Below are 27,457 nucleotides of genomic sequence, written 5' to 3'. Positions count from 1 at the left end.
AAGCTGAATATTTTTGGAAGTAGTTTTTAGTTTGTTTTTAGTGTTAGCTATTTTAGGGGGATATCTGTGTGTGCAGGTGACTATTACTGTGCATAATTATTAGGCAACTTAACAAAAAACAAATATATACCCATTTAAATTATTTATTTTTACCAGTGAAACCAATATAATATCTCAACATTCACAAATATACATTTCTGACATTCAAAAACAAAACAAAAACAAATCAGTGACCAATATAGCCACCTTTCTTTGCAAGGACACTCAAAAGCCTGCCATCCATGGATTCTGTCAGTGTTTTGATCTGTTCACCATCAACATTGCGTGCAGCAGCAACCACAGCCTCCCAGACACTGTTCAGAGAGGTGTACTGTTTTCCCTCCTTGTAAATCTCACATTTGATGATGGACCACAGGTTCTCAATGGGGTTCAGATCAGGTGAACAAGGAGGCCATGTCATTAGATTTTCTTCTTTTATACCCTTTCTTGCCAGCCACGCTGTGGAGTACTTGGACGCGTGTGATGGAGCATTGTCCTGCATGAAAATCATGTTTTTCTTGAAGGATGCAGACTTCTTCCCGTACCACTGCTTGAAGAAGGTGTCTTCCAGAAACTGGCAGTAGGACTGGGAGTTGAGCTTGACTCCATCCTCAACCCGAAAAGGCCCCACAAGCTCATCTTTGATGATACCAGCCCAAACCAGTACTCCACCTCCACCTTGCTGGCGTCTGAGTCGGACTGGAGCTCTCTGCCCTTTACCAATCCAGCCACGGGCCCATCCATCTGGCCCATCAAGACTCACTCTCATTTCATCAGTCCATAAAACCTTAGAAAAATCAGTCTTGAGATATTTCTTGGCCCAGCCTTGACGTTTCAGCTTGTGTGTCTTGTTCAGTGGTGGTCGTCTTTCAGCCTTTCTTACCTTGGCCATGTCTCTGAGTATTGCACAGCTTGTGCTTTTGGGCACTCCAGTGATGTTGCAGCTCTGAAATATGGCCAAACTGGTGGCAAGTGGCATCTGTGTAGCTGCACGCTTGACTTTTCTCAGTTCATGGGCAGTTATTTTGCGCCTTGGTTTTTCCACACGCTTCTTGCAACCCTGTTGACTATTTTGAATGAAACGCTTGATTGTTCGATGATCACGCTTCAGAAGCTTTGCAATTTTAAGAGTGCTGCATCCCTCTGCAAGATATCTCACTATTTTTGACTTTTCTGAGCCTGTCAAGTCCTTCTTTTGACCCATTTTGCCAAAGGAAAGGAAGTTGCCTAATAATTATGCACACCTAATATAGGGTGTTGATGTCATTAGACCACACCCCTTCTCATTACAGAGATGCACATCACCTAATATGCTTAATTGGTAGTAGGCTTTCGAGCCTATACAGCTTGGAGTAAGACAACATGCATAAAGAGGATGATGTGGTCAAAATACTCATTTGCCTAATAATTCTGCATGCAGTGTAGAGAAATTATGCTTAGCCTGATGGGGAAGTGGCAGGGGCGTCGTTAGGTCGAAACATTCGGGGCTTGAGCCACGGATGTTTTGACCAGTGCCCCGAATGTTATGCTGGCAGGGCTGGCCGGCACTCTGTCTCTCCTGCGCTACACCGGCCCCGCCACTTTAACTCTAAAAAACTGTAATCCTAATCCGCCTGGCGCCTGCCCTGCAGACTTAACTTTTGACTTGAAATCAGCCGCAGCCGCCCGCTCATCTCTCATTAGATTCATACTGCAGCTCCGGTAACAGCAGGCAGTGCGGGCGGCACTTGCTCACTGACGTCAGGCGCCTGCTCCTCCCACTAGGCGGTGCAGGCGCGTGACATCAGTGAGTGAGCGCCGCCCGCACTGCCTGTTACTGGAGCTGACTAGCTGAGACTGAGTAAGACTAGAGATGAGCGCTGAATCTGATTTATAAAGTTAAAGTTACACTTGCAGGATACGGATGGATTACAATTTAAAATGTTAATGTACAGTTGTACACTCCTGTGAGCGGCGGGGAGGGGGATCTGTGGATGGCACTGTTAGGGAGGGGGATCTGTGGATGGCACTGTTAGGGAGGGGGATCTGTGGATGGCACTGTTAGGGAGGGGGATCTGTGGTGGATGGCACTGTTATGGGGAGGGGGATCTGTGGTGGATGGCACTGTTATGGGGAGGGGGATCTGTGGTGGATGGCACTGTTATGGGAAGGGGGATCTGTGGATGGCACTGTTAGGGAGGGGGATCTGTGGATGGCACTGTTAGGGAGGGGGATCTGTGGTGGATGGCACTGTTATGGGAAGGGGGATCTGTGGTGGATGGCACTGTTATGGGGAGGGGGATCTGTGGATGGCACTGTTATGGGAGGGGGATCTGTGGATGGCACTGTTATGGATGATCTGTGGGGTTGCCCAGACGGCTAGGCCCTTCACCTTCACTGTAGTTATTAACCCCATTCAGCAGTCCCCCATTCACTGAAGGGGGGACTGCTGAAAGGGGTTAATAAATACTGTGAAGGCCCCCCCCCCGGTGGCGATGAGGGCATGGCTTCAAGGGATGAGGGTGTGGCTTCACGTGGGCTCGTGCCCCGGATGTCTTCAGACCCTAGCAACGCCCCTGGAAAGTGGCTTAGTGGAAAGGGGGTGTGGTGTCACTTGAAAGGGGCGTGGTCTAATATGCAATATTTAGGGGGAGATTGATCAAAACTGGTGTAAGGGTACCCTCACACATGGCGGAAAATTCCACCAGAAAATCCACAACATTAAGACTTTCCCCATGTTATCCTATGGGGCTGAAAATAGTCCATCCCTGCGTAGTGTTCCTCTTCTGAATTTACTTTCCGCAGAGTATGTAATGTTGTGTTGCAGATTTCCTGTATGAGAATCTCTCTATTCAGTTCAATCGGAAATAGATTCTGCCGTGGAAAACGCTGCAGAAAAATCCGCAACTTTGTAAAACTCTGCACTTGTGGATTTTCTGGCGGAATTGTCCACCACGTGTGAGGGCTCCCTAAAGGAGAACTGCTTTAGTTGCTTATAGCAACCAATGAGATTCCAACTTTCATTTTTTAAAGTAGTTCTGCAAAATGAAAGGTGGAATATGATTGGTTGCTATGGGCAACACAGTCATTTTTTCTTTTCACCACTTTTGATAAATCTCTCCTGTGGAACAGACATACAGATGCGGAAAGCACACGGATGATCTTTGCAGGTCACCAAGTACAGCACCGTATATTGTATAGGGGTTGTTCTTGGTATCACTCTCGGCCCCATTCACTTGAATGGGACTGAGCTGCTCCTAGGCCACGCGATCGATTAACGCGTTGTCACTGGCCTACAGAAAGCCGAGAAAAGGCCACGGTGCTCATAGGAGGGTGCTGATCTGCAGGGTTCCCGGGTGTCAGACCTCCACCGATCAGATATTAATGACCTATCCAGAGGAAAGGAAAACCCCTTTACCAATCTATTGACACCACTTTTGTGGCGTTAAAAAGTCGCGAAGTATGGCACACACCATATTTGCACCATAATTTGTGACTTCTTAAGGTTCTCACCACTTTTCCTAACTTGTGCCAGAAGCTGGCGTAACTTATAGCTCATGTTTATGCCAGCCTCTAGCTAATTTAAATTTAAATTTTTGGCACACAGGGCACCAGAATGCCTCTTAATAAATTAGGCGCATTGCTCTTTGAGAGCATCCACATGGGCCATAGACACAATTAACTGCAGGTTACCTCAGTGACTTCTATGGGGGATTTTCTAGGCATGCTCTGTGACCTGTGCAGAGTTGAGGAGGGAGTAGGAAAGCTGTGATATCACCTACTGTGAATGGTGGATCCTGTGTTATCTATATATCACTATCTGTCATTGTAGTCCTGCCTGTGATGACAATAAGATGACTACTGAAAAGTTACCTGTCCAGAACAGGAAGCACTGATGTATTTTAGGCCTAGTGGCCAGTGCGACAACTACATGGTTTAGGGAATTTTAGTTTAAATATAAATAGTGGGACACAGTGAGAGGTTTGGTCTGGGAAAGCAGGTATTTTCCTCCCAGCATGTGCTGCTGGGCTGATTTACAGCCAGGTGAGGTCAAATACCGGACCGGATTTTAAGTGCCGTTCTGTGTTTTGGCAGCACCTGGCTGTCCTTAAATAGGCAGCTGGGCTCAGAAGCCATGTCTGTGTGCTGGGATCTGAGGCCTGTGCTGGGCTGGAGAGCTGAGACCCGTGTGTCAGGGGAACAGGCCGCCTAAAGCCTGTATCTGGACTTTCTGAGGCATAACTGCCACCAAAGTGACTTTTGTTATATTAACTTGCCATTAGGTGTGAAGTAACACCAACATTGCAAAAGTGACGTTTTGTTTTTGGTACCATGTGTGAATAAACACTGAAGTTAGAATTATGAACTTGTAATTTGCCTCTGTACTGCGCCCGCTTAGCTTATCCTAACTACCAGAGCGAATCCCCACAATTGGTGGAGGATGCGGGCAAGCGCAGAAAGGCAGGCGTAAGTGCCGAAATATTGTTGTTGTTTTGTTTTTCCGCTGGGCACGGTTGTATGTCTTGCATTAAACCCGCAAAATTTCAACCCGTGACCCTTGACAAAATGGAGGCGGTAATGAAGGCCCTCTTGGAGGCTTCCTGGCATCCGATTCCAAGAGAGTCTATTTCGACTTGCAGGACGATCAAGCGGCCGACTACCAGAAAGTCAAGGGTGAGATTCTGGCAAGACTCGGGGTGAATGTGTTGGTCCGGGCCCAGCGGGTGCATCAGTGGGGGGTTCAACCCGACTGAGCCTGCAAGACCCCAGTATTATAACTTACTTCACCTCTTGCAAAAATGGCTACAGCCTGATGTGCTGAGTCCCACTGCTATGCTGGATCATCTGTTAGCCGATATGTTCTGGAGGGCTTTGCCATACCCTCTCCAGCACTGGATCGGTCAGGTGTCTCCTGGTAATGCCCTAGAGATGGTGGACCTGGTGGAACGCTATGAAGCTACCAGGAATCTAAAGGAGGGTTCTGTCGGGGGGGTCAGCAAACCCCGGAAATCTCCACCCCAGGCCCGGAGATTTAAGCCGATAAAACCCGCCCGGGATGTACCCACGGCGGACCTGGCTCCGATAGTCTGCTGGCTTTGTCAGGAGCCTGGGCATGTAAGGGCTGACTGTCCCCATCGGGTTGAGCCCATGGACACTAACTATGGCTACCGTCAGTCGCTATATGCCAGGAGGCTGTGTGCAACAGGTACACCAGAGTCTCTAGATCACTTGTGCCTGGTAGAAGTGGGAGACACTCCGGCGGAGGCTCTGCTGGACTAAGGGAGTCTGGTGACCCTAGCAAGGGGTACCCTGGTGCGGTCCACTGAGTATACTGGCCGGAAAGTCGGGGTGATGTGCATCCATGGAGACTACCCCACCGCGCTGGTGTCTCTAACCACAGTGGCCGGTAGATGGACCCATGAGGTGTCTGTCACCACAAATCTACATTATAAACTCTGTAAGTTGCCGCACATAAAACAGCTATGGACATCCGTTTACCATCCGCAAATGGACGGTCTGATAGAAAGGTTTAACCAAACATTAAAAAATATGTTGAAAAGGGTGGTGGGAAGGACTGGGACCTTCTTCTGCCCTATCTCATGTTCGCAGTGCGAGAGGTACCCCAGGCATCTACTGGGTTCTCGCCCTTCAAACTGCTATATGACAGACACCCTCTGTCATATAGCAGCATATGGAAGCAGCATATGGAAGCAGCTCAGCGAGCCCAGAGTCGGGTCTAATCGGCATGCTCGAGTGCGGATCTTTAACCCGGGTGATCGGATTTTGGTTCTGGTACTGGCCGAGGACAGTAAGTTCCTGGCTAGGTGGCAGGGGCACTAAGAGGTACTTGTGAAAGTTGGAGATGTGAACTACAAGGTACACCAGCCAGGGCGGCGAAAGCCGGAACAGATCTACCATGTTAATTTGCTTAAGCCATGGAAGGATAGGGAGACCTCTATGGAAGACAGCCAGTGTCCGGGTTTTCTAGGGGAAGAAGTTCCAGCCCCTTTGTCTGATGCAAGGGAGGCGGTTGCCTCCATAAAAGTGGCTGACAGCCTCTCCTCTAAACAGGCTCAGAAGGCCAGGGAGTTTGTTAGTCGGAACACGGATGTGTTCTCTGACCTCCCCGGACGCACTTCCACAATACAGGATGACATTGTCACGGAACCTCAGGCCAAAGTCTGGTTAAAACCATACCGGGTACTGGAGGCTCGGCGACAAGCCATCTCGGAGGAAGTTCAGTTAATGCTGCAACTAGATGTCATTGAGGAGTCTAAAAGTGAGTGGGCCAGTCCTATAGTCTTAATACCCAAGCCAGGGTACCCGTTATGGTTTTGTAACGATTTTCATAAACTGAACGAGATTTCCAAATTCGATGCGTCTCCCATGCCCCAGGTGGATGAGCTTTTTGAGAGGTTAGGACAAGACCAGTATTTTTCTGTTTTGAACCTCACAAAAGGGTACTGGTAGGTGCCCTTAAAGGAAGCTGCCAAAGAGAAAACTGCCTTCATCACACCTGAGGGGCTGTATCAGTACCAGGTGATACCATTTGGTTTGCATGGTGCCCCCACCACTTTTCAACAGCTTATGGACATTGTGCTGCGTCCACATTGTCGGTACGCTTCGGCTTACCTGGACGATATTGTCATCCGCAGTACCGACTGGGAAAGTCACCTACCAAAAGTGCAGGCTGTAGTGGACTCCATTCGGAAGGCGGGACTAACCGATAACCCCAAAAAATGTGTGATAGGGTTAGAAGAGACTAAGTACCTAGGTTATATCATTGGGTGCAGAGTCATCAAACCCCAAGTGAACAAAATAGAGGCAATATGAAATTGGCCCTGACCTGTCACTACTAGGCAAGTAAAGTCATTCCTGGGAATGGTGGGCTATTACATGAGGTTTGTCCCCCACTTTGCTATGGTGGCCGCGCCATTGACAGGGCTCTTGAAGGGACACAAGTCAATGATGGTTCGCTGGGATGATCGGGCGGAAGAGGCTTTCTCTGCTTTGAAGTCGGCCCTGTGCGGGTCCCCAGTTTTGGTGACACCCGACTTCAAAAGGAGTTTATAGTACAGACCGATGCTTCCGAAGTAGGCCTCGGTGCTGTACTTTCTCAGGAAGTCAACGGGGAGCATCCCGTTGTCTTCCTCAGCCGTAAGCTCACCCCAGCCGAGACCCGCTATAGTATAGTGGAGAGAGAGTGGCTGACTATCAAGTGGGCATTCGAGTCTCTCCACTATTATTTATTGGGGAGAAAATTCCGCCTGGTGACTGACCACTCCCCTCTCAAGTGGATGAGCCAGGCCAAGGATAGAAATGCCTGGGTCACCCGATGGTTTTCTCCCTACAAAACTTTACGTTTTCGGTGGAACACAGGGCAGGCCGGTTACAGGGAAACGCGGATGCCCTGTCCCGGGTACACTGTCTGGCGTGTGTTCACCCCCTCAGGGTTGAACAAAGGGGGGTATATGACACAGTGAGAGGTTTGGTCTGGGAAAACAGGTATTTTCCTCCCAGCATGTGCTGCTGGGCTGATTTACAGCTAGGTGAGGTCAAATACCGGACCAGATTTGAAGTGCCGGTCTGGGTTTTAGAAGCACCTGGCTGTCCTTAAATAGGCAGCTGGGCTCAGAAGCCATGTATGTGTGCTGGTATCTGAGGCCTGTGTTGGGCTGGAGAGCTGAGACCCTTGTGTCAGGGGAACAGGCCGCCTGCCTCCTTATATTGGATGTGAAGTAAAACCAACACTGCAAAAGTGACGTTTTATTTTTGGCATCATGTGTGAATAAACACTGTAGTTTGAATTACGAACTTGTATTTTGCCTCTGTACTGCGCCCGCTTATCCTAACTACCAGAGCGAATCCCCACAATAGTGACAGAAAATTAAAACAAAAATCACAAATCGAAAAAAAAATATGTTTAGCCTAAAAACATGATTCAAACAATACTTCATTTTCTTATGATACATTCCTTTTAAGGTCCTTTACATGTGCTGATTGAAAAGGGAATAAACCTTTTATTCCTGATATTTGCCTGCTTGTTAGAGGAGGAGAGCACTGCATTTACATGCAGCAATCATCTCTGCTGTATGGTAAGGAGTGATTGCTGCTGCGATCACTTGTCACCATACACATTCCTTGTTTCTGGACACAAGATACCAGTTTACACAGAGCGATCTGCTGCCCAGAAACAATTATTTTGGGGTTTGCATTGTCAATGCTTTCACCGCAGGAACTAGCTTTTGCTCGTTCATTAGGTGATCAGTGCACCTTTAGGGCTCATGTACACGACGCGGAACGGCCCATAATAGAACAGTTCTATCCGTGTCCATAATACGGGTAATAATAGGACATGTTCTATTTTTTGCGGAACGGGCCTGTGGATATACGGAGATGGAATGCACATGGAGTCATTTCCGTTTTTTTGAGGCCCTATTGAAGTGAATAGTTCCGCATACACAAAAAAACGGAACAGACACCAAAAAAATATGTTTGTGTGAATGAGCACTTACACAAGGCAATCATTGAAAATATGTGTTGTTAGGAATGATTCTTCCCGATAACTACCGCAATCGTTGTCCCATGTAAAGAGGCCTTTAGTTGACATAACAGTGTTTACCTTTTGCTGGGGATGAAATTATATTTTATTATAGTCAGAATTTTTTTAATTTCACTGTACCTGTATTCAAAATAACAGTCACTTTTCAGAAATGCTGGAAGTCTTTCCTTTTTTATCCATTCAACACCTTGTTCCCGATTCAAACACTTGAAAAAAAAAACCCATTATAAATAATACATTTATAGCAATTATATTATATTATAGCAATACAGACCTACAGTATTGTTCACTTGAATGGAGCTTAGCCGCACCCAGGCCAGTGATACTAGTCGTGATTTCACTGGGCCAGCGGTAAACAGAGAGTAGGCCGCGGCACTATTGCCAGCGCCGCTGCCTTCTCAAACAGCTGATCGGCAGGGGTCCCGTGTGTCGGACCCCCGCCGATCAGATGCTGATGATCTATTCAGAGGATAGATTATCAGTAGTGTTGATCGAGCACCAAAGTGCTAGTGTGCTCGGGTGGTCTGGCCAGTCATGAACAGCACTATCTATTGGTTTCATAGTCTTATGACAAGACTATTACTCTTGTCATAAGACTATGAAACCAATAGATGGCGCTGTTCATGAGTAGTGTAGATCGCGAATTTTCCATTTTTCATCTGAAAAACAAGTCAGATTCTGCTCATTTGCATGTCTTTCCCATATGCGCATGTTTATGCAAATGAGTTTTTACATGACAAAACTGTATAGAAAGGTTATTGAATATTATGTTAGGACAATCAGAAAACTTTTTGTCATCCTAATGATATTGATCTAGGTGCGCAGGTCTACCCAAGCCATCCAACAGATCTGAAGTAACTTTGAAGCTTACTGGCTCTCAGTCAGATGAGAGCTGGTTTGGAATGTCTCACAAACGTCAGGATTAACCGATGAGTGAGTTTTCCGCTTGTTCATCGGGTGAACGGCAGCACCTTTACATGGGCAGATTGTCAGGAACAAGCGTTCGCACGTTCGTTCCTGATAATCTTCCCAATTATCTGGGCATCTAAATCCACCTTAATGTATTTACTTGAAACCTATCTACACACTGTAATAAATGCTTCAGTTTTGCTTCTTTTATAAATAATGAAACAGGATGTAACTATAAAAGTAACACAGGGCGCGTCACTTACCATAACACTATAATTATTGTCAATTTTTACATCGATAACAGAGGATTTCTTCGAGCTCAGAGCAGTGACACTCAGTGCATTGTAGATGGGGTCTGGTGATCGGTAATCACGTAACACCTTTTTAATTTGCTGTTCCAGCTGATCGGGAACGTTGCTAATCACTTCGAAAACTCCATATATTTTGTTGAACTTGATTGCTTCAGTGAACGCCTGCCAAGAAAGCGATGTAATAAACAAGATTAGAATCCCTTAACAAATACTTGGTCAACCAGTGGTTTCACTAGTGTAACATCCCAGTTATGTTACTAAACTCTTTCTCCCTGCTACTATTTGTTGGTAACATCTGCATTGTCATCATGTGTAATTTAACATCACATTCCTCACAAATGTGCATTTTCTAAAGCCTGTTATATATATTTGCTGTAATTTTCATGTACACCAGCAGGTGGCAGCAATGTCTAGCAAGGCCTTAGTGTCAGTTTAGTGTTTCTAAACTGGAATAGTACATTCCAGTTTAGCTGCCCCTCTATGAGCAGAAGTGGGCTGGGCCATGTCCTGTCTCATGGGGAGGAAAGGAAGTTTCAGTTAGTGTGTGCAAGCCACTCCGGCTAGGGGAAGGCTGTGCTGGTAGGAGCTCCCAGTTCTAGGGATCCCAACCCAGGATCTTGTCTCTGTTGAGACCCAAGATCTTCATGCCCAGTCTGAGCCCTTCAGCCTCAGCTGGTGACAAGCAAGCAGCACCTTCAGAACTCCAGGAAGAGCCATTCCCTGTGAGCTAACTGTGAGTAACCGTCCAGAGACCAGGAGAAGCCAAATTCCTCCTCAGCTAGTCAGTCCCCAACACAGCAGAAGATAAACAGAGCAGAAGATATAGATTCCTGTCATATTCTCCAGGCACATGATAGAAGAGGAAGAGATATTGATCCCTGACATACATTGCCAATACCTGCTGGGACCCAAGACTATTGCTGTATTTTATATGGATTAATGCTGCCTCCAGTAAAGACAAGTTGAATTATATCCCAAGTCTGGATCTCATTCATTGCTACCAAAACCCTTAATTACTCCTACTAGCAACACACTTATTTATTGCAAGTGAGCCATGATCCAGGAGTCCAGCCGTACCAAGGTAGGAGACACCGTTGACACTATACCTACTACTACACAGAGACATTACACCACTCTGGCATTCCTAACCTGGTACGTGAGTTGCAACACCTTAAAGGGCCCTGAGATTGTACCCTGCGCACGCTGCAATTGGCGTCACAAACAAAAACTATAGACTTATATACCCATATCCGGACCCACTGCATAATTGGTGTCCGTGTAACCGTACCACGGTCCTGCTCATTGCACTAGCAGTGGCTCATATATTACTAATGTGATGGTGCCTAAAATTTGGCTTAAAATGTGCCAGAATTTTGGCGCAATTTACTGCCCCTTGCTTAGCGGACATAGCTTTGTGGAAAGATGGCGTGACCTAGCAGAAAATGGACATGCTTTAAAGGCTTTGTGCAGCTTGTTTATAGTGATGACCTAGCCTCAGGATAGCTCATCAATATCTGATCTGCAGGGGTCCTACAACTGGTACCCCCGCCGGTCAGCTGTTTAAAGAGGAGGCGGTGCTCCATGCGAGCGCTACTTCCTCTTCATTACACTGCCTGTCATCTCGGAAGTCTCGGCAGTGTAATGCCAAGTACTCGCTCCATTCACTTGAATGGAGCGAGTACGGGTAGTTACAGTATGCCACCGCTACAGGGGTGATGACATACAGTGTAATGAAGAGGAAGCCGCGCTCGCATAGAGCACTGACTCCTCTTTAAACAGCTGATCATCGGGGTTGCCAGACCCCTGCAGATCAGATATTGATGACCTATCCTGGGGCTAGGCTATCAATATAATCAGGCTAAACAACCCCTTTAAGATGCACCAGTGTGCACCACAATTGTGCCAAAGTTCAGGCACAAACTTCTACTACAAATTAAACCAACCAATGGTGAAAAGCATTTAGTCTGCACCAACTTTATCATCCACTTTATCATTTGGCTCCTCTTTAGGGCCCCATTAGAATCCCTAATAATCAGGCAGGATGAGCACCGACTGATGATAAACGCATTGATAAGAGCTCGTTTGAAGGGGCTTATTACACAGGTAAAGTGAAAGGGGGAGGAATGATCGCTACCTCCCTCATTCCTCCTTCATTCAGTTCTGTTGATTATCAGCAGCACATCCCTGATTACTCATTGCCGATAATCATGCATAATCCATCCTGATGAAAGAATCAAACCAGCTGACAAACAAGCGTTTTCTCATTTATCAGCTGCTTGATTATTATTAATATATGGATCAATTATCAGGAACAAGTGATCCTATGAACGCTTGTTCCCAATAATTGTCCTGAAAATCACTCAGCCTAATAGCCCAATGTCTATATATTATACAGGATCTTATAAAAAAAGAAAGCCTGAAGCATGAAGTTGAAGTCCTTTCTTTATACAGTATTTCCCATTCCTTTTAGTTTTGCTTCTAGCTTTGGTTCAAAAAACTGCCTGAAAAGATGCCATACAAAAATGGCATTTTTCCACACAAAAAAAACGCTGTAAAGGCTAGATTTTTAACAAGCACATTCACTTGCAGAAACTATACTAGCAACAGCAAATCCATCATGTGTGAACATGGCCTAATCAGCGGGTGGTGTTTTACATTCAGGTTAACATGCGTCCATACATAACTATGGAGTCACTCAAACCGCCTAGGCTCTTAAAGGGGAGAAATGTATGATATTACCAGCAATAAAACAATCTTCTAATTTATTTTTACTATATAAAAGTAATGTTTCCTTTATAACCGAATATCTCCCTTGCCTGGACCTTACCCCCACTAGAGGAAAAGCAATTTTAAATCACTTTATTAAAACAAATAGCATTAGAGGCGTCTCAGAAGTCCTAGGAGATTGTGGGTTCCTAGGAAACATAGTCATGGCAACCTTGCAAGACTTCAGCAATGACTCTATGAGTCAATGTTGATGCACATTTAGCAGTGGAGAAGATGCCGAGACCATTCTGTAGTGGCATGATGGTAGGGACTTCCTTGTACAAGTCATCTCACTAGTTATGTTAATAATTATGCATGTTTTAAATAAAGTGCATTTTAAAAATGCTTTCACCTCCATTATATATTTTCTAGATGGTGGTAGGTCCTCAATTATAGATCAACAGAATTGTCTTAAAAAGGGTTTTCTGAGAGTTTTTCACTGATGAAGTATCCTCTGGAAAGCTCATCAGTATCAGATTGATGAAGGTCCAACACCCAGGACCCCCGCCAATCAGCTGTTCTAGAAGGCAGCAGTCATCGCAGTAGCACCGCGGCCTTCTCTCAGCTTTTCCTAGGCCATGTAACATCACGTTCATCGGTCATGTGACCTAGGCGCAGCTCAGCCCCATAGAAGTGAATGGGGCTGAGTTGCGATACCAAGGATAGCCGCTATACAATGTGCAGCACTGTGCTTGGTGAGCAGAGAGAAGACCGCAGCGCTACTGCGAGCGCCGATGCCTTCTCAAACAGCTGATCAGTCAGGGTCCCGGGTGTTGGACCCCCACCAATCAGATACTGATGACCTATTCAGAGAACGGATCTCGCAAACGGAAAGCCAAAACGCGAGTGTGAAAGTAGACTTAGGCTGGGAGGGTCTTTAAGCATGGCACCAGCTCAGACATGCAGCAGGTGCCATAGCCAGAAGGTCTCTGCTGCTTCAAACAGCAGAGGCTCGTGGGTAATGTCCGTGACCTGCAATAATGCCGATCGCAGTCAGTTAAGCCTTTAGATGCTGTGGCTAAGTGTGATCACAGCATCTAAACAGAAAAAAAAAAGAAGAAGCGCGTGCTTCCAGGTGAAGACCGGCATCCCTGTGTGCTGATCAGGGAGGGATGTCAGTCATTCATTCTAATACGCTGAATCTCTCTAAAGAGACCCAGCATATTCAAACTGCAGTTCCTATGATGGCCAGCAGGTAGCAGGCAAACATAGGATATCTGCAAAAAGAAAATATACTGTCATTAAATGGGAATACAGTATAAGTTGTCATCAATCTGAGTACTGTATTTTGTAGCCGCCTAGAGGGGCTATAAAAAAAAAAGCTTAAAAAGTTTGAAAATTTAAAAAAAAATATTAAATTTTTTTTTATCTCCCCTTTACCTAGAATAAAAAAATAAACAATATATAAACAATAAGCAATAAAAAATAAACAGAATATAAACAATAAACAATACAAACATCATGGGCATCGCTGCATCTGAAAATGCATGTACTATTAGAATATAAAAATACTTTTTAAAAAAAACTACAGAAGGTCCTGCAAAAATGAGCCCCCAGACAGCTCAGTACACATACATTTTTGTCAAAGTTTTATAATTTTTTTAGTAAAAAAATATGTGTTATCGTTGTAATCATACTGACCCAGAGAATAAAGGGCACGGGTCAGTTTTTCCACATAGAGAACGTCGTAGGGACAAAACTCATAAAACTGTGGCTTGAGTACTTTTTCCAATTTCAACCCATTTGGAATTTTTTTGCCTACTTCCCACTACATTGTTTCCCATATTAAATGGTGGCATGCAAAAGTACAACTTATCCCGCAAAAATCAAGCCTTCATATGGCTATGTAAATGGAAAAATAAAAAAGTTATGGCTATAGAAATTCAGGAAAGAAAAACGAAAACGCAAAAACAAAAAAATCCAAAGGGTTAAAGTAATCAAAGTTTTAAAATAGAGAATATATACGTTGAGCAGCATCTACAGCATTTTTGGGGAAAATAATTTTCAGGTTTGTATTTTCATCAAAGAGGACCTGACACCTGCTGATATATTTGTATTCAAATACTTGTCTTCCAAATGAAATAATTATGGGACTTTTTCAGAGAACTCTGCATTGAGCAGTTCCTCTGTTTTTCCACCTTGAAATGTAAGACTGCATTAAGTCCGGGTAAGTCAGGCTTTTGTTAACCAACACCCTGTTAATCAAGGGATTGGTAACAACCAACTGGCAATTTAGTTATGCACGTCCAGGAGGTAAACCATTGGAAGCATTCACTAAAACAGACATGTCAGGAGAGCTGACAAGTCCTCTACAAGTGAATTGTGTCTGCTGACAGGTCTAAACAATTCCTGCTAATAATCGTGTTATATGAGTAAATTATTGTATTAAGAAATGAATAGATATGGGGGGGAATTGAGCAATAATGGGTCATTTAGGAATGCATACTTACTGGTAGACTTAAGAATTCATTGAAGTAGTCCACAAGCAGGTCGTCTGTTACTAGGAAGTCCTCCTAAGCAAATAGAGAAAAACACAACATGTGATGAAATAGGAACCACAGTAGTTGTCTGAGCCGATTATAGCACAAAGCAAACAGTAACAGTCACGACTACCAATAAGAGCATGGATAATATAATACTCCATTGCTGCAATCGGTAGGTTGTCGCCATGCACATGTCCCTCCTGAGCTTCTACCCAATCCATCATGTCTGGGATGAATGAAGATCAGCTTTGCTGTATTAACAGGCATGATTAATATAACAATATTACTTGGCATTCCTCTTTCGAATTAATCATAACAGGGTTGTCAGCTTTGCACAGTCCCTTTTGGTTAGATCAGTACCACAGAAGAAAAGTGGCCACAGGACATTATGCTGCTGCCACGCTCTGTGATCAGCTGTCGTCTACTAAGCATCTTAGAACAAGTGTTCAGCCTCACCACAGGGGATATGAAGCAACATATGATGTGCATTGAAAAGAATTGACCAGCAGGGTAATGCAAGGATTTAGTAGGTTCTTCAGAGAGAGATGCTATTTGCAGCTGCCCTGGCAAGCCGCTAGGGGCCCTAAACAAGAGCACCCTGTCTATAAACTCATAGTGCCCTAAAAGTGTTTTTGTAAATTGGATAATCCATTAAAAATTAGATAATAAAACAATGAAGTCTCGTGGAGAACAAGAAATGTTTCCTGTTTCACTCATATTAGATTTCATTAGTTCCATGGGCAGACTGGCCCTGAAAAAAAAAAAAGTGGCCCCATATTGTAGGTGGGTCCAAATTGACAGAAGGAAGGGCAACACAAATAGGCAGAGATAACAGAAGTAGGTGGGGCCTGCAATACCATAGGGCAGCACAAAATACTGCCCCAGCAGAAGCAAATACCAAAGTGCAGCACAAAATACTGCTGCCCGCACCACAGCATTCAACTGTATCACTGTCCTGAGGATGGTGATACAGTTGAGTTCAGAAGGGCACCTGCGACCATTGGCCAGGTGCATAAGTACCTGATACTCCTGCATTAATTAATGCTTAAAGCACCAGATCGTTATGTACCTGGCCAGGGGGCGCGAGAAGGGCTTGGGCAGCCCCCTGGGCATCAGCCCACCGGGAAATTTCCCTGTCTGGTCTATGACCAGTCCACCCCAGCCCAATACATGCTCCCTACAGTGTAAAACCTAAAGATACCCATACACATTAGATGAAGTTTGGATGAATCTGCCAACCAGTCAACTATCTTATATGTGGGAGTCCTGACAAGGATCAGGCAGCTTATTCCCATCTCCCCATTAAAAAAACATAGAAGCTTAGCTGAACATCTAATATATAAAGCTGAGTGTATATGTGTGTGTGTGTATGTATATCCGCTAAAGGAATCCGCACCATTGCATTTGCAATCACGAAATTTGGCACACAAGTACATCAGGTGTCCGGGAAGGTTTTAGACCGGGTCTCAGCTCTCTAGCACGTACCGTTCCTGAGATATTCCCAAAAAATGAATTAGCCAATAGAAGCCTGGTCACATGACCCTTATAAGCCAATAAAAGCTCGCAGGCCCTTAGTCTCCACATACACACAGTTTTACTCCAGGTTTCCATAACAACCCAGCCATTTTTTTTCACTGCTGTAGGTTAGCTTTAAAGGGGCAGGGCGCTGTGGATGACACTGTTAAAGGATAACTGTCATATTTTCATAAAAAAAATCTATTTTAGCATATGTTACTCCTGCAGCAGCATTATGCATAAAGCAATCTTTAGTTTCTTCACATACCACTGTTTTCCCCTTAGTTACGGCTGTTTTGAATCCTACATTATCAGGATCTTATCAAGATGGCTCCTGTGCCAGTTCTCTGAGGCCAAAACTGCATTCCCTCAGGTCACATACAAACTTGCAGTAGCCAGCAGCTTCCTGCCAGCCAATCAGATTGGATTACTGAGAGACACGCCTCCTCACTCTGAAGCCTAATGCAGGCATGTGAAGGACCCCCCCTCTGTCTTCATAGCCGGAGACAGATGAGCCATAGAAACAGTCTATTAAGGGAGCAGTGGAAAGGGACAGTGGACATTAATGAAAGCTGTTATTATAAGGTAATTACAGATATTTTGACAATCATTGACAGAATAACTCAGGTATACATGCCTAGCTCTAATAAACTAGCAAATAAAATAAAAAATATGACAGTTATCCTTTAAGGGAGCGGAGTGCTGTGGAGGTCACAGTTAAGGGGGCAGGTATGGTGGCAATTCAGGCCACCCTCAAAAGACAGACTTCTGCTAGTACATTTATATAGGTAAGTTAGGTGGGATTTTTGATGTTTTAATTGTCCCCCAGCTGGACCTGAGAAGAGAGCTATACTTACCTGTCTACCGGCACTCTGTTTTGGCTCCATGTCTCCTGGTTTGTCTTGACCAGACTTCTGGTCCTCACATGTAAAGTTCCTGCACTGACAGAGTCATGTGTGCTGCTGCAGCCAATTAATGGCCTCAACGGTGACGTCCCCAAATGGCAAGTGATACAGAAGTGATGTGCTGTCTGGGAAGTGGAGACATATCACAGATTCACCGATGAGGCCAGTTATTGGCGAACATGATCCCATCTGTGCAGGAAATTTGCATGTAGAGACAAGAAGTGCGGGAGCTACGGCACCTAAACAGTATGGCTGGGGGGAAACCTAAAAAGTTCTGGAAACCCCTTTAAGCAGTTTTATAGAGCATTTCCCCTCAACATTGTGTTTGTTAGGGACCCTTCACATCAACCTGGCGATTCCTCCCAGTTTCCCTCCAACGTGGTGCAGAAGAACCAGAGGGAAACTGACGCTAGAACTGATCCCCTAGTATTCTATGGGATCGTTCATAATCATCCAGTGATGCAGTTGTGATGCTGGATGTCAAGTAGCACCAGACAGAGAAATTCTGCATGCTGGGCTTTTCTGTCTGGCTCTATCAGTCTATGGATGCTGGATCGGTGCACTAAAGTACACATACACATATATCAGTTGTGTCCGGCTCTGCAAAAACACAAAGTGCTGGACACAACTGATATACCTGCGCCCAGCCTTATATTGTTGTTCTGCACGAATGCTAGGCTCTCAGAAGCTGTATCTAGGGAGATCGAGGAGCTCATGTTAACCCCGTAGGTGACTCTGTGCTAACTAGATCAGAACTTAATATGTTAATTGCGCTAATTACAGGAGACTCCAGGGATTATACTTAGGTCAAAGGAAAATAGAGCAGTCATTATACAGTGCGGATTTATCTAGGATACTATGGCAGGCTTCTGCGAATCAGCAATCATGAGATAAGTAAGGCAATTATATAATCCCTAAGTATTCAGCAACAGTATGAGACATATGGAGTCATTTACTGTGGCCCCCTACACCAGAAAGGGGCAGCACGGTGGCTCAGTGGTTAGCACTGGTGCCTCGAAGCGCTGGGGTTCGAATCCGACCAAGGACACCATCTGCATGGAGTTTGTATCTTCTTCCTGTGTCTGTGTCAGTATTCTCCGGTTTCCTCCCACACACCAAAGACATACTGATAGGGAACTTAGATTGTGAGCCCCATTGGGAACAGCAAGTGATGATAATGTCTGTAAAGCGCTGCGGATTATAGTAGTGCTATATAAGCATACAATAAATAATAAATAAAGCTGGCATAGGAAAGTCACACCGCCCAGTTTTGCAACTTTTTGAATGCCCATACGCCTAAATTTAGGCACATGCTGTGTTTTTATGCCATCCTCGCCAGTGGGGAGTGGCAGGGGCACTGTGGGGGTGTGGCAGAGGTAGAGCCATCAGTCCCAGCAAATTTACTAACATTCATGCCAGTTTCCTGGTGTAAATTATTGAAATCTACTCCACCGAGGGCAGGGGTGCACAACGTTTCCTGGTTGGGGGCCACATTGCCAGGCTAAACCAATGACGAGGGCCGAAATAAAAATTTAAAGGTGTATTAACAACTGAAATATTGTACTTATGGCATATTGAACACACATTATATACCATTAATGTCTAGTTACACTTCCAGGACTCCCATCTAATGGAAGAAATACATAAAAAATACATATGAGCAGCTACAAGACATAGGCATACATGTCTGTTACCAGATGGTTGGGGGCCGCACAGAATGGTATCATGGGCCGCATGTGGCCCCCGGGCCGCAGGTTGTGCACCCCTGACCTAGGGGCTGCACAGGCTGACAGAGGATGTGCCTAATTTATGAGGAGCCTGGTCATAAATAAAGCGCATCCTCAAGCAGCGCGGCTAAACATTGTTTTTTGATAAACGACTGCCATAGAGTTTTATGAGGCAGTATAGTCTAATATCAGTAACACTGCCTAGGTATTATTATTTTTTTTTTGGGGGGGGGGGGGGGGGGGGGTGTTCAGGATTTAAACAAAAACAGATATTGGGTTTATAAAATACAAATAACAACAAAGAGTAAAACAAAATTATTGGAACCCATTGACTACAACAAAGCCCCTAAAGTTCAGAACGCCAATCAAGTAGATTACTTGCTGAAAAGGGACATTGTTTTTTGTGTAAGGGTACTTTCACACTTGCGGCAGAGTGATCCAGCAAGCAGTTCTGTCGCCAGAACTGCCTGCCAGATCGGGCAAAATGTATGCCAACTGATGGCATTTGTTAGGGTACTTTCACAATAGCGTTTTTCTTCTAGTTCCGTCCTAGGGGCTGAAATCCGGAAAAGAACAGATCAGTTTTATCCTAATGCATTCTGAATGGAGAGAAATTCGTTCAGGATGCATCAGGATGTCTTCAGTTCAGTCTTTTTTACTGATCAGGCTTTTCATAAAACCGTAGCATGTTGTATTTTTACCTCCGGCCAAAAATCTGGAACACTTTGACTGAACGCCGGATCCAGCATTTTTCCCATTGTCTTGCATTAATGCCGTGTGTTCCGTCAAACCGGATCCGGCTTTTGCATGTTAAACCCGAAAAATGTGAAAAAAAAGTTAAAGTCCATAAATGGCGGATCCGTTTTTTCCAATGCATTTTTTTATTGTGATCAGAATCCTGATCAGGAATCAAATGTAATCCTTTTTCACACGTTTTTCCGGATCCGGCGGGCAGTTCCGGCGATGGGATGGCCCGCCGGACTCAAACAACGCTAGTGTGAAAGTACCCTAAGACTGATCAGGACCCTGATCAGTCTGAAAAATGCCTAATCAGTCAATCAGTGTCATCCGCAGACTGGAAGGATGGATCCGGCATTCCGGTATTTTAAATACTAATACATTCCTTATGAAAAAAATGACGGATGCCGGTATTTAGGCAAGTCTTCAGTTGCTCTCCATTCAGAATGCATGGGGATAAAACTGATCAGTTATTTTCCGGTATTGAGCCCCTAGGACGGAACTCTATGCCGGAAAAGAAAAACGCTAGTGTGAAAGTACCCTTAGTCCTGAAGATGTAATATACAATTCTACTACACAGCATGGGTATTTCCAGCATTTTTAACTGATAACCTATAGGCCATCAGTATATGATCTGTGTGGGTCTGACACCCGGGACCCCCTCTGATTAGCTGTTTGAGAAGACACCAGAGCTTGCAGTAGCACCATGGCCTTCTTGCAGCTTTGCTTAGGCCATGGGACATCACATTCATTGGTCACATTGCCTAGGCGCAGCTCAGCCCCAATGAAGTGAATGGGGTGATCTCTGATACCAAGCACAGCCGCTATTTAATATACGGTGCTGTGCTTGGAGAGCTGAAAGAAGGCAGCGGCGCTACTGCGAACACCGATGCCTTCTCAAACAGCTTATTGGTGTGGGTCCAGGATGTCGGACCCCTACTGATCAGATAATGATGACCTATCCAGAGGATAGAAGATTATAATTAGACATTGTATAGTACATGGCAAGCTCTTTCTAACAAAACAAGAACCAGCCCTGTACCTCACATGGGTCCATAGATCTCCTCATTCATTGCTCCAATTGCTCTGCTAGATCTATTTCAAGTTGGCAACTCAAGGGCGCCTCCTTTCTGCTGCAGCTCTCTCCCTATCACAGGTCAAAAGATGTGTCCTTTCTCAGGAGGGGAGGGCATGTCCTTTCTGCTACAGCTCTCTTCCGATCACAGCACAGGGGGCGTATCCTTTCTGCTGCAGCTCTCTCACTGTCACAGCTCTTAAAAGTAGATAGGGCTGGTGGCAGTTCAAGGATGGAACTGAGCATGGGAGACCACCTCAGTGAGGTGGACAGAGAAATATGGAACAGAACAAACACCAAATACCACTACACAGATACATTTTATCGAATAACTGTAGAATATTTTTGTGAGATGACCCCTTTAAGGCTCCTAATAACCATATAGTTCTGTAAGGACTGGATCCCTAAAGTGGGGAGGAGGCTTGCAAGGTTTTTACAAGTGATGTTAAATTCAAATCTGCGTCAAAAGCTCAGCATCTCCATTGCAGGTTGCATCTTATTTGAAAAATTGGGCTGCATGTAGCATCAACATGATGGACCCCACTGTGGTCAATGGGGTCCATAGGTTGAGTGATGAATCAGGTACAGCTTGGTATTTTAACTTACTAAACACAGATGTGAACAAATATGAGATCATGAGTGAGAGCCTCATGGTTCGAAACATGTCGATCTGACGGGAGGCATCGGGAGGTTATGTTTGTTGCGAGTGCTATGGAATAAAGACGAAGCAATCTTTTATACTCACTACGTGCTGGAGACGTTTTTTCTTTCAAGATGTGAACAAACCCTTAGAGAACCAGATAGAATCTAAGTCTGGTTAATGCTACATGTGAAAACCTGTGATCACCAGTTTTGATGATACTTACAAAAACATCTTCTGTTATCATGGGTGGTCCTGGGAATTGAAAAAGATACATTTGATTAGGTTTGTAGTATTTATCCATTTATTTTAGTTTTCTAACCCCAATTCCAAAAAAGTTGGGATCTTCAGCCTAGTCCCTTGCGCACATGGATTTCTTCATATTCTCTGAATCTTTTGATGGTATTATGTACTGTAGATGGTGGGATATTCAAAGTCTTTACAATTTTCCTTTGAGGAACATTTTTCTGAAATTGTTCCACAATTTTTAGACACAGTTTTTCACAGATTAACAAATCTCTGCCCATTTTTGCTATGATCTAAAGTTCTACTGTGAATAAAATATAGGATTTGTATATCATTGCATTCTGTTTTTATCTACATTTATTTACATTTTACACAGTGTCCCAACTTTTTTGGGGGGAATTGGGGTTGTAAAAAAAAAATTTAAAACAAAAAAGCATTCCTGCAATTTTACCCTGGCTGTTGCATGAACACACCTCCTGATTAAAGAGGTTTTGCAGGGTTACTATAGTATTTAAAGGGGTTGTCTCACTCCATGAAATGGCATTTATCATGTAGAGAAAGTTAATACAAGGCACTGACTAATGTGTTGTGATTGTCCATATTGCCTCCTTTGCTGGCTAGATAAATTTTTCCATCACATTATACACTGCCCGTTTCCGTGGTTATGACCACCCTGTAGTCCAGCAGTGGAGGTCGTGCTTGCACAGTATAGGAGAAAGCGCCAACCATTCTGGTGGCTGGTACCGTGGGGGTGCGCGTAGTCCAGCACTTTTCTCTATAGCGTGTAAGCACGGCAACCGCTGCGGGAATGCAGGATGGTCATAACCATGGATACGAGCAGTGTATAATGTGATGGAAAAATTAGTCAAGTCTGCAAAGGAAGCAATATGGACAATCACCATACATTAGTAAGTGCCTTGTATTAACTTTGTCTACATGACAAATGCCATTTGCTGAAGCAAAACAACCCCTTTAACAGATATGCTCATATAGTAGATTACCTCATGTACATCTTCCCCATGCTTTTTCTTTTTTTTCTTTTTCAATTTGGACTCTCCTGACCCGATTTCACAATGTAGGTGTTTTTTTTTACACCCTGTATGTAGAACTTCCTGTTACTGTATCCAACCAAACCCTTGATGCACTTCTCCAATCTCTGCGGATCCGCAATACACCCGGCCGGCGCCCCCATAGAGCTGCCTATTCTTGTCCGCAATTGCGGACAAGAATAGGACATGTTCTATTTTTTTTCTGGAGCCGCGGACCGGAAGATTGGAGGTGCGCTCCGGAAATGCGGATGCAGACAGCACACTGTGTGCTGTCCGCATCCATTCCTGCCCCATAGAGAATGAATGGGTCCGCACCCGTTCTGCAATTTGCGGAACGCATGCGGACCCATTCTACGAACGTGTGAATGGACCCTAAAAGGGGTATTTCAAACCTTTACAAATCAATGGGAGCCGCGCTGCAGTTACCAGCGTAATTCTGGCACTGGAGCTACTGAAGAACAGTAGATTGGTGGGTGTGCGGGGTGTCAGACCTCCATGGATCAGGTAGCAAAAACCTATCCTGAGGATAGGTCATCACCTGTAAAGGATAACCCCTTTAAAAAGTAACTATGCCATGCTGTACGTATTGTCCTAGGGATCATAGAGATGGGTTCATCATTAATTTTTTGTAGGTCATTATGCTGGATAAAGGCTCTGTGAGGCAAATGCTGGCGGGAATGAAGACAAATGTTTGTATCTACTGGAAGCAAAAAATATGCCGCACACTGGTTTATGTGCTAAGGTTGAACCTATGCAGTATTCTGAATTGCATATGTCTGAGCGCATAAAACAGTATGCCCATTTGGGCCATGCACCTCTACCCATCTGTCCAATTAGAGACAAATTTGTATTGTCATAGGCAGGTGGACCCACACAATTTTTTAATCAAATTGTGCACAAAGGGGGTCATTTACTAACATGTTTACTCTGGGGTTTTTTTTTGCCGTAAAAAGTCACGAGACCCCTTTTTGCGACTTTTTAAATTCCTGTGTAATATTTTGTTACACTGGTGTTTTTAAGTCACTTGGGAGCGGCAGGGGCGTGATGGACGCCGGGTCAGAGTCGTGACAACAGCCTGGCAAATTTACTAACATTTATACTTGGAAACAGGCGTAAATGTTGGTGAAAAACTGCTCCAGTAATGCCTCATCATAAATTAGACGCATCCTTCGGCAGCACAGAGGGGAATCAAAGACCGGTGAAAAACGCTGGTCTTTGTAAATGGCCCCCAAAGATTCTTACACTTCTATGTACAGTAATGCAGTACAGAATAATGCACATAGACAACGCTTGCACATGACTTAGCGCATAAACTGGGTGCTGCTGCATGTAGGATTTGCTTCCAGGTGCAATGCAATGATTTACATAAAAAATTTATATCCAGGGACAGTGTGCTACCGAGCCGCTGTATCCAAGCCTATCATGTTGTCAAAAAGTTGGTTTATAGTTATAGTTATCTTCAATCATTTTTTGGTGGTGGACAAAACCTGTGCACCTGATCTTAGCAGCGTCCCTATTATCCCATGAGACAAGATGCATGGCACAGGTTGACTACCTAGGATGTAAGCCTCTTCCTTTGCAATGCACGAACACCCATCGTGGGGCAGCGGATCGCGGACCCATTCACTTTAAGGCCTCTTGCACACGAAAGTGTGCGCCCCGTGGCCGTGTTTCAGTCTGCAATGCAAGAACACCCACCGCGGGGCAGCCGCAGCGGATGGCGGACTCATTCACTTTAATGGGTCCGCGATCCGGCCTTTCCGCAAAAAGATAAGACATGTTCTATCTTTTTGCGGAACGGAAGTACGGGACGAAACCCCACGGAAGAACTCCGTAGTGCTTCCGTTCCGTACCATTCTGCATCTCCAGATTTACGGACACATTGAAGTGAATGGGTCCGCATCCGTGATGCGGAATGCACACGTCACGGTGCCCGTGTATTGCGGATATGCAATACGGCCACGGGGCGCACACGTTCGTGTGAAAGAGGTCTAAGGTAGACATTTTTGCACTACTGAACAGCGCAGCCATCTACTCTTCTCAGTACCAATTACAATGAACAATAAGCAACCTCTTTCCATTTAAGGGGGTGTCTCACTTCAGTAAATGGCATTTATCATGTAGAGAAAGTAAATACAAGGCACTTATTAATGTATTCTGATTCTCCATATTGCCTCCTTTGCAGGCTTGATTCATTTATCCGTCACATTCTACACTGCTCATTTCCATGGTTACGACCACCCTGCAATCCAACAGCAGTGGTCGTGCTTGCACATTATAGGAAAAAGCACCAGCCTATGTGCACTCTCACCAGTGAGGCCAGCGCTTTTTCCTATAGTGTGCAAGCACGACCACCATTGATGGATTGAAGGGTGGTCATAACCCCTGAATACGAGCAGTGTATAATGTGATGGAAAAATGAATCCATCCAGCAAAGGAGGCAATATGGACAATCACAATACATTAGTAAGTGCCTTGTATTAACTTTCTCTACATGATAAAGGCCACTTGCTGTACTAGGACAACCCCTTTAACTCAAACATGGTCAACCAGGCAAAGATATCTATGATTCTCATGCTGGTGTGAAACAGGTCCAGGTATTGTGGGCAGAGCTTGTAGATCCAGAACACAAAGAAAGCCACTTGATCCCTTACCCAAAAAGCTGTATTCTTTGTGGCAAAAAACATTGGATCTGTTCAGAGGAAAGCGTGGAAGCTTGGACGGTGCTTTGGACAAAAAGCAGGATCTTTAGGATTTTAGGTTTACAGAGGATCTGTCACCTCTCCTGACATGCAATAACAATTCTGGAACATATTTTCATATACATCTCTATGTAGTGCTTTTCCTCTATTATTCCTGCTAGAATTTTATGTATCAGCGTCCATCTGACACCGGCCGCATCGACTATATAGGATCAGACGGCAGGGATCCCCCCCCAACACAGTTCTACATTTATTCATAAACTTCTAGCAGGAATAATTGGGGGATGGCACAACATAGAATCATAAGAATAATTGCTCCAGAACTTTTACTAAAACAGACATGTTTAGTAATTAAATCTGCACGATGACTTTCACTCAACTATAAATGTATGGGAAGGAATGGCACGATATGTGTCCCCTAATAATGATATCACCGCACCCATGGGTCACTACTTGCAAATTTCTCTGTACAGTCTAATCCAGTCCAAGAAGAAGACAGGAGGTTATAGAGGAAATCATTGTCACCCAGCCCATAATACTAGCTGATGATGAGTACAGTGCATCCTTCCCTACCCGTCGCCAGCCTCTTGTGCCCCATGGTGGGTGGCAGAGCTCAGTCCTCAGGAGAGTTGATTGACGGGTCTGTCTGCATAGCCAGGGTCCTGACAGGAGGGTGCACCAGGGAACACAACCACCAGGTCCTGGAGTGCTGCTGGCGTTCGTCCTGGGTGTGTGTGTGACTAAAGGTTGCTATGGAGTTCACAATTGTAATGAATGGTAAGACCTCCTCTCATCCCATCGCCTGGCTGAGAACACAGCTTAGCCCGGGCAGGTTAAAGGCTTTGTTCTTGCCTTCGTGGACAATGTTTCCTGGGTCTGGAATTGAGGTTCTTATCAGGGGCAAGAGAAGGCAGCACGCCAGCACCCTGTCACTGACGCGCGTCTCTGCTGCTGCAATCGGTGGACTGGCATTGATTGATTTCATTGTATTACCGCACTGTATTTATAATCCACAAAACTAAAAGGCTACATTCACACAAACGTACTTTGTTTCCGTGTCCATTCCGTTTTTTTGTGTGGATAGGATGCAGACCCATTCATTTCAATGAATGCTGACCGCATGCGTATGTCCGTTCTGTAGCCCCGCAAATTTTTTTTCCTATTCCTGTCCGTTTTGTGGACAAGGATAGGCATTGTTACAATGGATCCGCAAAAAAACGGATGCCATACGGACGTCATAACTGAAGTGTTAACTAAAAAAAAAACAGAAGTTACTCTGTGTACATTTCGTTTCCGTATGTCCGTATTTCCGTTCCGCAAAAAAATAGAACATGTCCTATTATTGTCCGCATTATGGACAAGGATAGGACTGTTCTGTTAGGGGCCAGCTGTTCCGTTCCACAAAATACGGAATGCACATAGACGTCATCTGTATTTTTTGCGGATCCGTTTTTTGCAGACCGCAAAATAAATACGTTCGTGTGCACGACCGTATGTATTTTGCGTTCCGTAAAACAGACAAGAATAAGACATGCTCTATATTTTTTGCTGGGCTACGGAACGGACATGCGGATGCGGATAGCACACATTGTGCTGTCCGCATTTTTTGCGGACCCGTTTAAATGAATCCGCAAAAAAAATGGAGCAGATATGGAAACAAAATACGTTCGTGTGAATGTAGCCTTAGGCCTCTTGCACACGAACGTTGTGCATCCGTTCAAGTGAATGGGTCCGCATCCGTGATGCGGAGTGCACACGGGCCGGTGCCCATGTATTGCAGACCCGCCAGGTCTGTGTGAAAAACGCACAA

The 27,457-nt window shown here is 44.8% G+C and overlaps 1 protein-coding gene across 1 annotated transcript in view; it reads right to left on the bottom strand.

The window, feature by feature from the left end:
- The window catches only part of RGS22 (regulator of G protein signaling 22), a 161,247-nt gene extending 134,913 nt beyond the window's left edge, over window positions 1-26,334 (bottom strand). The window contains exons 1-5 of the mRNA XM_040432191.1: window positions 26,221-26,334; window positions 21,877-21,905; window positions 15,018-15,080; window positions 9,754-9,963; window positions 8,702-8,787 (exon numbers count right to left, since the gene is read on the bottom strand). Of these exons, the coding sequence (XP_040288125.1) occupies window positions 8,702-8,787; window positions 9,754-9,963; window positions 15,018-15,080; window positions 21,877-21,905; window positions 26,221-26,245 (413 nt within the window). The 5' untranslated portion in view covers window positions 26,246-26,334. The remainder of the gene's footprint in view (window positions 1-8,701; window positions 8,788-9,753; window positions 9,964-15,017; window positions 15,081-21,876; window positions 21,906-26,220) is intronic.
- Window positions 26,335-27,457: the final 1,123 nt, after the last annotated feature.

This window comes from Bufo bufo, chromosome 5 (genome assembly GCF_905171765.1).
Source record: "Bufo bufo chromosome 5, aBufBuf1.1, whole genome shotgun sequence".
Lineage (NCBI taxonomy): Eukaryota > Metazoa > Chordata > Amphibia > Anura > Bufonidae > Bufo > Bufo bufo.
Note: the sequence above shows the minus strand (reverse complement) of the source record. Positions and strands in the feature narration are given on the sequence as shown.